General features: G+C 33.4%; 1 protein-coding gene across 2 annotated transcripts in view; it reads left to right on the forward strand.

The window, feature by feature from the left end:
• The window catches only part of TMOD3 (tropomodulin 3), a 75,920-nt gene extending 71,137 nt beyond the window's left edge, over positions 1-4,783 (forward strand). For both annotated transcript variants that reach the window (XM_074294519.1, XM_074294520.1), the window contains exon 10: positions 1,582-4,783. In XM_074294519.1, the coding sequence (XP_074150620.1) occupies positions 1,582-1,616 (35 nt within the window). In that variant the 3' untranslated portion in view covers positions 1,617-4,783. The remainder of the gene's footprint in view (positions 1-1,581) is intronic.
• The last annotated feature ends 4,785 nt before the right edge of the window (positions 4,784-9,568 follow it).

Genomic DNA, 9,568 nt, shown 5'->3' on the forward strand with positions numbered 1-9,568 from the left:
CATTAAAAGCAAAGAGGTTTTTTTTATCATTCTCCAATAGTAATTATTTATTGAATCCTCATTGAATACAAGGAATTAGGGGAGGGAGGGAGTCTTCTAATTTTTATTTTCCTAGTTGATAGTTTTATAATGCCTTTGGAAATATTAGAATTACCTGATTTCATTCCTAAACCCAACAATATAAGAAAGCATTACTTCATGTGACATTAAGTAGGAAACACAGAACTAAATATATTGGCTTTCTTTTATCCTCAGAAAAACCATTGAAGAAAAGCTAATGTGGCATAAAAAAGAAACCATTTACTCTCTTTACTTTCCTTATGTGAGCAAGATAGGTCATACCTTGGATCTATCTGTAAATAGTCTGTGCTTCCATTTGGAGGAAAGAGTGAAAAGTTAAGGACAAAAGATGACAGGCTAGTTCAACAAAGAATCTGCTCATTTAAGAATGAAAAGAAAACCCTTAAAATACAAAACAATTTGATAAGTGAATCTTTTAACATAAAGTGTTACTGACTAGGAGGTTATTAGGGCCTTTCTTTGCCTTTTACAGAAATATATAGAATTTTGCCTTGAATATCTAATATAAACCCTTCATTTTACAGATGAAAAAAGTCCCAGAGAAGTTGAACAACTGTTTTATTTCTGTTATATCCATTCCTAGTGTCTTTCAGAGTGTCTTAGAGGCACTTCATAAATGCTTGCTGTGATTTTTTTTTCTCCCAACCAAAATCATTCAGCCAGTTTGAAAATAACCCAACCCCAGGGTTCTTTATCAGTCAGACCTTTCTGGCTCCACCACCTGAACTGGTTTGTAGAGTCCAGTTGATAGAACAAAAATCATGGCAGCCAAAAGTGACCTTGAAATCTCAAAAAGTCCATAAACTAGAAAGAGATTTAAATTATTTTAGCTATTTTGTAATTAATTTTAAACTAGTTCATTTTATATGAGAGACAGGGTGAAGAAAATAGAGAAATTGATGACAAATTGTATCTAGAAAGATAAAATGTGCATCTTTGGTGTGTTCCTGTCTTAGATTAATTAAATTCATTGTACTTTGTAATCAAAAGAGCATGTTACTACTCTTTCTTGTCTGCTGAAGTGTCATCTTTTACTTGATTGTTTTAAGATAGTTACTTATCCACCAGCAAGCAAAATTTTTAAGATGGTTAGGAATTCTTTAAGTTTATGTTGCATGTTTAACAAATATTTAGAATTCAAAACTTTGATAGTAAAAGCAAAGTGGGAAACAAACTTATAGATTTATACATATTAGCTTAAAAATTATCAACTGATTTGATTTTTAGATTACTAAAATTTCTTTAATGAACATATACACATTAGAGCAAATAAAATATAATAATGATTTTTTTTTTGGATATTCTCGATTCAGTGTGTAAATTAGAAAGGTAGGTTATATAAAAACAGATTTTAGTGCAAATATTTGGAATGAAAAATATTTTAAAATAAATTGTAGTATAATGCTAATACTTAATAGTAACTTATTTTCAAAAAGGTTAACTTTATGAACATTATGAAAAAATTAATTTCTAAAATACATTTTTTAATTATTCTTACAGTTCGCAAGAGACGAGTTGAAGGAGACCATCAATAAATTTACCAGGATACCAACTTTGGAAGACTTCAAAAGGTCACCAAGGCCTTCATGTTGATTTTGGATTTAAAATTTGCCTAGGTAGAAGGGAAAAGACTGGAAACTTCATTCCTTTTTTTATACATATACTGTATACATAATTTTTTCACCTTATGAGATGTTAGCAGCATCAAATTCTGTAAAATCAATAATAGATAATCTTTTTTATATTTTGGAACCTGTTTTCTGCTTTTTGCTCAAATCAATTTTAGTTTAGTTTAAAAGTGCTTGCTTGTAAGGAATCATTGGATAAAGAGGAATCCAATTGAACTGTTACCCAAAGGAGAGAGAGAATTGGACAAGTCATTAAGTGGAAAGGTTAATTCTTTTTTTAGAATACTTTTTTTTTTTTTTTTTTTTTTACTGAAAAGGGATACTGCAGACATTTGCAATTATTACAGTTGCCGTTACTTTTTGAGATACCTGGCACTTAAGCTTTCATATGATTAATCTTAAAATGTTTTCATTTTTAGAATGTGTGCCTGCAATAAGCTGGTACTCTCTTTCAAGAGAGAGAATGCGGGGCAGCTAGGTGGCGCAGTGGATAGAGCACCAGCTCTGAATTTAGGAGGACCCAAGTTCAAATCTGGTCTCAGACACTTAACACTTCCTAGCTGTGTGATCCTGGGCAAGTCACTTAACCCCAGCCTCAGAGAAAAAAAGAGAGAGAGAGAGAATTGCCAGAATTTAGAAGCACAATACTTAAAATATACCCTTTTAAAAGCAAAATCTTCTAGGAGAGGGAAAAATATGCTTTTGATACATTCCAGAGTATAAGTAACTCTCTGATCTGAGATGTCTTAAACAATACATGTTCAAATATATTTCAAACAAGCCTGTCAGCCTTTTCATGTTGCATAACTTCAAAAGGTAAATCCAAGTTAATTGTAGATTTTCTTCCAGATAGAGTGCAGTGGACATATTTTCTGTAAAGACACTTCCTTCCCTCAGTGAATGAATGCTAGCTTCTTTAAGAAACATATCCAACTTATTAACTTATTTTTGTTTATTCAGAACAAAGGAATTCCTTATTTTTTAGTACCTCCAAATTGCAAATAAGACCTATTAATGTTTCCATGTCATCTAATGGTAAAATGTTAGTAAATTTGAAAGAGTCATTTTTGTGAATTATTTTAGAAATTGTATGGTATAGTAGGAAATGTCAGGCTAGACATATATAACCGTGCAAACAGTATTTACTCAACACTATAACTTTGCCAGTCAGTAAGAAAAATTACTTTTCTCTTTGGTAATTGTATTTATTTTTCTCTTCTTATTCTGTATTCATACTTTGTAAAATTAACTCCACAAATGAAAGTAAGTTTTCCAGTTATTATAAAAGCAACCCAAAAGAAGAAGCCACTTGGTTAGATTATCTGATTGATGAGAGACTCAAGAATCAAGATCCACATAAAAGAATTTGCTTTTGGTTCACTTATCTCTGGGCTGTCCTTGAAATGATAAAATGGCCAAATACATAGACAATTGAAAGAAATGAGTTTAGGGAAATCCCTAATTCATAATTGAGGGTAATGGCATTTTTAGGGAGAATTTCTAAAGGAGAACATTGAATTTTTACTGTTTTGTCTTTTTAAACTTTTTTGTTTATTATATCATTTGCTTTTTGTATTGGTTCTGGACTACCTAATAAGCCAGAAATAATCCTTTTAATTTATGGACTAAGGCTTCTCTCATCATAATTTTGATGTTTACCTTTGTCCAGGGTTTATAGAATCTAGAATAGTGGATAATAGTCAGTTTGGCTATTAGTTATTTATAGCCCTTTTAATTATTTTTTAGATTAGCCAGGCTATTCTTTAAATCACTAGTCATATTTTTTAATTGCACTATTTAAAAGACTGCACAATTCCAGCAAGATTGGAAGTCAGGCAAGGAATAGAATAATACTGCACTGAAAGATATTGATGGCTTATGCCTAATGCCATTTTAGCAAGCCTTCCTCGTTTATGTTCACACACACACACACACACACACACACAATACATATGTACGTGTGTATGTCACTAAAGCAACTTTTGAATGTATAGATTCTCCCTCCATACCCCACTTTGACTAAGGTTTAAAACATTTATAGGTAGATGGTATACATTGACCTTACCTGGATTTTTGTATCATATTTACAGAAATATCTTTTTTTACATTTTCTATTTATTAAGAGTATTACTATGTTGAACATTTTGTTAGTACTGTTCCAGTGCCATACTGTAATTCAAATTTTAATTTGGGGGGGAAAAAAAAAACAAACCCTGTTTCTCTTGAATTCTCATCAGAGATAAATGGATATCTGTTTAAATGTAGACTATTTCCATAAAAGGACGAATGACCATTTTAAAGGAAGGAACTGCTTTCTTTGCTAAAGATCAGCATCTCTTTAGCAATGATTCTCTCATGCTCTGAAATTTACAATGGCTTTATTGACTAGATACTTTATTGCTACACCAAAGACATTTTTCTCTAAGACTTTAAGTTTTGTAGTCCAACCAAAAACTTCAGTGTGGTCATCTTTTTTGTCTTTGGGTTAGTTTTTTAGAGCTTTTATTAAAGCCTTAAAAAAATAATGAACAGATAACCTTTATCAACCTAAATTAACTTTCCAATATTTTAAAACCCACCAATAGCAGCTAGTATGTGTATTAAAATGGATGTTGGTGCTATAAAAATGTGTCCAAAGTTTGATTTAGTTGTTGTATAAAGTTAACTAAAAAAAAAATTCATGTTTATTGAGTGCCTGTCATTTAAAAGACCAAATAACAAGAATTTTTGAGAAACATTATCTTTCTGTCATGAAAAGATTTGTAAATTCTTATAATCTAAATTCAATCTGAAATTATACATTGTCTTATAGGTGCATTTTTGGAAAAGCTGCATGTTAATGTTTATTTTTGTAAATCAAATTATATTTTCCCATGGGTTTAATACTTGAATTTTGGTCATGTGTTCCAACAAAAAAAAGGGGGGGGGGTAGATGGAGGGGCTACATATTTTTAAAAAGTTCACCTAAATGTGAAAAAAAGATTTTCTGATAATAATGCCATAATCTTATGTAAATTTTCTGCTATTTTACTGTATAAACTGCAGGGTGAAACAATTCAAAAAACTCCAGAAAACTTTTCATTTTGGGCTTTGGTTATTTTGAAATCTGCCTTATCTTTTGAAGTGAAAATAACATCACTTCAAAGTAGCTACAAGTGGCATCTTTTCCTTTGGGTTTTATGGCCTTATCTATTCCTTGTAGATTCAGAACTACCAGGATTTTGCTTTGAAACTTAAAATTAGAAAGGTGTATTTTTTGATCCTTTCTAGTGCCCCTTTTTTGAGTCCTCCATCAATGTTAACTCCCAACATAGGGGCAGCCACAATAGGAGAGAACAGTGAAATGTCAGAAACAACTCTTGTTAATTCTCTAGTGTTTATTTTGAGTGCTAAAGTTTAAGAATTCACCTTAACTTTGTTTCCTCCAGCATCTATCAAGTAGATACAAATCACTAATTTGTTTTTTCTGATTTGTCAGAACAATCAGAGCTCTGTTAACAGACCCCTAATGAGAAAGTTAAATGAACCTTCTGAATTTTTTTTCTATAGTATTTTTTAAAAAATCTTTTTGTACTGTGAATAATTGCATTATGTTAGATTTTGTATGCTGGAGATTTAGAGTTACATTCTAATCCAAAACTTTCCTATGCTAGAAAGATTTCCTGTGTTTGTTAAATTAAATAATATAAAAACCTTTCTAATTCAATTAAAATTAGAAAACTTGGGGGCTTATAATAAAAGTTTCTATGAAATCTCATTCATTTGGATTTCACTTGATGGGGACTTGTGGCAACATAGGTGACAGCTTAGTCCTCATTGGAGAAAAGTTTTGATAAACATTTGATAAATCTGAGGAAGATTGGAAAGGGAAACATTTAAGCTAAAATACTAATGATATTCAAATATGATGACATATTACTTTTAAGACATTACCTAATATTGCACTTCTCTAGCATTAGATCATCCTATATATTAGCCTACTTACCAAATGTTTGAAAATGACTCTCCAAAAATCTTATTTCTTGAAAAACTTCTATAGTTCAGTATAGTTCTATACTTCCATTTTTAATCCTAATAGGATTTTATAAAATCAAAAGGTCTCAAAGTGGGAAGGAGGAGGTCTCCATATACCACTTAGCAGAAACTCCTTTTATAACATTATTAAAATGTAATGTTTTCTTCTTGAAGACTCACAGTAATTGGTGAACTATTTCTGAGACAACATGATATATATAAAATAGCTTTTAATTTCTCAAAATATATGGAGGTAGCTTTCACCATTCACCCTTGCAAAACCTTGCGTTCCAGATTTTTCTCCTGCCCTCCCTTCACCCCCCTCCCCTAGACAGCAAGTAATCCAGTATAGGTTAAACTTGTATGGCTCTAAAGTATTTCCACATTTATCATTATGCCATATTTTTTGGAGAGCTCTAATTGTTAGAACATTTTTTACCTTATGCCAAATATGCATTTCTACTTCTTATGCTCTTTATGCCTAGTTTTGCCCTCTGGGACTAATCAGAGGAAATCCAATTCCTCTTTGATCGGAGCAGTTTTTAAGGGACAGAAGGCCTGTCTTCTCTGTGCTATAGTAGAAAGAGTATTGGTCTTCTAGCCAGCTGGATTCATATCATGGCTGTGTTCCCCCATGGGCTGTTAGTGAATAGCCTCTCATGACCTCAGTTTCTTCCTCTGTGGTCTTGCAGCCTTTCTCTCTTCAGGCTCACATGGTTTCCGGTCCCCTGATCTTCCTTGCTCTCTTTAGTTTGTCAGTCCCCGTAGTATTTGTAGGGGATCTCACCACTATAAAGTGAAGTAAACCACTACCCATCTCCCTACTGCTTTGCACTGTACTAAAACTGCATTGGGTTATTTGGCTGCCATATTGAGACCGTGGACTTCAAAGTCTTTCCAAAGAAATTATGTCTTACATTTAAGTAAATTATTTTTTTAACCCAAGTTTGGTCATAATATTTATCTTTGTCATTCTTAGTAAACCTCACCTGTTTTTCTAGCCTGCCAAGAACTTTGTGATTCCTTATGCATATATACCCTGTAGCTATAATCAGGTCATTGATTAAAATCTTAAACTCTATGTACTTCTCAATCAGTCTGATGTGATGTTTCCTAACTGACCCTGAATTTCCTTCTCATAGAGAACTATCAACTCCTCTAAGGACATGCCAACAGGACAGTGTATAAAAGCTTATATTGTAGCTGCTTGTTCAGTACATATGGCCAGCAACTGTTATGAGCTTTAAAATTCACTTCAACATTTAATGTGAAAAGAAAAATAATTCTTAATTCCTTAACTTCACTCTGAAATGAAGAGCTTAGAACTTGGAATGTAAAGGAGTCCACCTGAGCTTATCACTAATAAATTTTTTTAAAGCCCAGCTTGTGCTTTTGCAGTCTGCAATAATTCATTTATAAGAAGGACATACTTACGTATGGATTTTTTTTTTTAACACTTGGGTCTGTCACATAAATGCAAATGGGTACAAAATAAAGAGTTTCAAGTCCAAAATGAAAATTATTCTACTTCTGAAAAGAAGAGTGTGAATGGGCTTCACAATATTGAAACTTGAGTATTATAAATTTAGGAATCTCAGATCAGTTAAATTTGAGGAAACGTAATAAGTACTGCAAGTATTTGGAACAATTGTATTAATATGTTTTTTAAAGGAATTCAATAAAGTTTGTAAAAATGTTTCTTTGGGTTCTGAATTCTTTAAAAAGCAATCTTATTCTTTTTGCACATTAAAAATTGGTATAAAAATTATTCATAGCAGCTTTCAGAGCAAAAACATAATTAGAAATTGAGGGAATGCCCATCAGTTGGGAAATGGCTCAAAAACTGTGGTGTGTGTTTGTGATGGAATATGGGAAATAATAAACAGAATGCTCTCAGTAAAAAAAAAAAAAAAAAAGTCCTCCATAACTCTAGAAAAGTGAAATATACTATATACAAAGTAATAACAATGTTCTGGGATGACCAGTTGTGAATAACTTTGCTACTCCCAGTGTAATGCTGGAGAAACTGAGGCAAGGTAGAGATTAGAGAGTATTTAATAATTTATTTAAATGGGAGAGACTTACTGGGACCAATTGGATCCATGGTTTAGTCCAGGGCTGAATGAGACTATCGTCTCCAAGAATCCAGCAAACAATGTGATTTCTCAATGACATATTTACATATGTGGCTCAGACTGAGTTAGACTGAGGCAGGGGCGGAGTTAGGGTGTTGAGAGCAGGAATGGACTCTTGACAGGGTGGGGTGAGCCTCTGGAGAGGGATGACATAATGGGGGGAAGCATTTTGATAAGACCATATCTGACATTCTGATAGCTTGGGATGGGGAGAGGCATTCTGATAATCTAAAACATGAGATCTTTTATCCTTACCAAATATTCTGATAAAGAGGGAGGGTAGGTTTTGTAGGACAATTATAAACTGAGGCAGAACACTTAGAGAAACTGAGTCAGGACTGGGTCAGGATAATTAGAGAGACTGAGTCAGGACAGTAAAAGAATTGTAGCACGACATTCTAAGCTCTCTTCTGAATATTCAAATTGAATTATCTTCCTTTAGAAGGTCTTAGCACCATGATTTTGACCAACCCTATATAAAGCTAAACTAGAAAACTAAAACTAGATAAATGCAAGGACAAATCTCTCCCTGATAACCCCAGAGTTAGTAGTATGAAACAGCATTCCTCATTTAGAGATATACAGGCCTCTCTGTTGCAGAAATAGCAGGTCCTCTGCAGTTGGGGCATCTCAGCCAAAGAATCCATTTTGAGATGGACAGTTCACTGAGTTAGGTCTATGGTCATTTGTGCATTTAACTCCGCCTCTGTTGAGTAACAGCTCAATATAGCCCTGCTGCCCTAAGTGGGCACCCCAAGTCTGTCAGGGACTCCAAAAGAGGGAAAAAGTGGGGCCTGGAGTAGCTCCACCTGTCCCCCCCCTTTTTTTTTTATTAATTTTATAATTATAACTTTTTTTTTGACAGTCCATATGCATGGGTAATTTTTTTACAACATTATCCCTTGCATCCCTTCTGTTCCGAATTTTCCCCTCCTTCCCTCCACCCCCTCCCTTAGATGGCCAGCATTCCCATACATGTTAAATATGTTATAGTATATCCTAGATACAATATATGTGTGCAGAACCAAATTTTTTTGGTTGCACAGGAAGAATTGAATTCAGAAGGTAAAAAAAACCTGGGAAGAAAAACAAAAATGCAAATAGTTTACACATTTCCCAGTGTTTCTTCTCTGGGTATAGCTCATTCTGTCCGTCATTGATCAATTGGATCTGAATTAGCTCTTCTCTTTATTGAAGATATCCACTTCCATCAGAATACATCTCATACAGTATTGTTGTTGAAGTGTATAATGATCTCCTGGTTCTGCTCATTTCACTCAACATCAGTTCATGTAAGTCTCTCCAAGCCTCTCTGTATTCATCCTGCTGGTCATTTCTTTACAGAATAATAATATTCTAAAACATTCATATACCATAATTTACCCAACCATTCTCCAATTGATGAGCATCCATTCATTTTCCAGTTTCTAGCTACTACAAAAAGAGCTGCCACAAACATTTTGGCACATACAGCTCCCTTTCCCTTCTTTAGTATTTCTCCGGGATATAAGCCCAGTAGTAACACTGCTGGATCAAAGGGTATGCACAGTTTGATAACTTTTTGGGCATAATTCCAGATTGCTCTCCAGAATGGTTGGATTCTTTCACAACTCCACCAACAATGCATCAGTGTCCCAGTTTTCCCACATCCCCTCCAACATTCATCATTATTTGTTCCTGTCATCTTAGCCAATCTGACAGGTGTGTAGT

The sequence above is a fragment of the Sminthopsis crassicaudata genome, chromosome 2 (genome assembly GCF_048593235.1).
Source record: "Sminthopsis crassicaudata isolate SCR6 chromosome 2, ASM4859323v1, whole genome shotgun sequence".
Classification (NCBI taxonomy): Eukaryota; Metazoa; Chordata; class Mammalia; order Dasyuromorphia; family Dasyuridae; genus Sminthopsis; species Sminthopsis crassicaudata.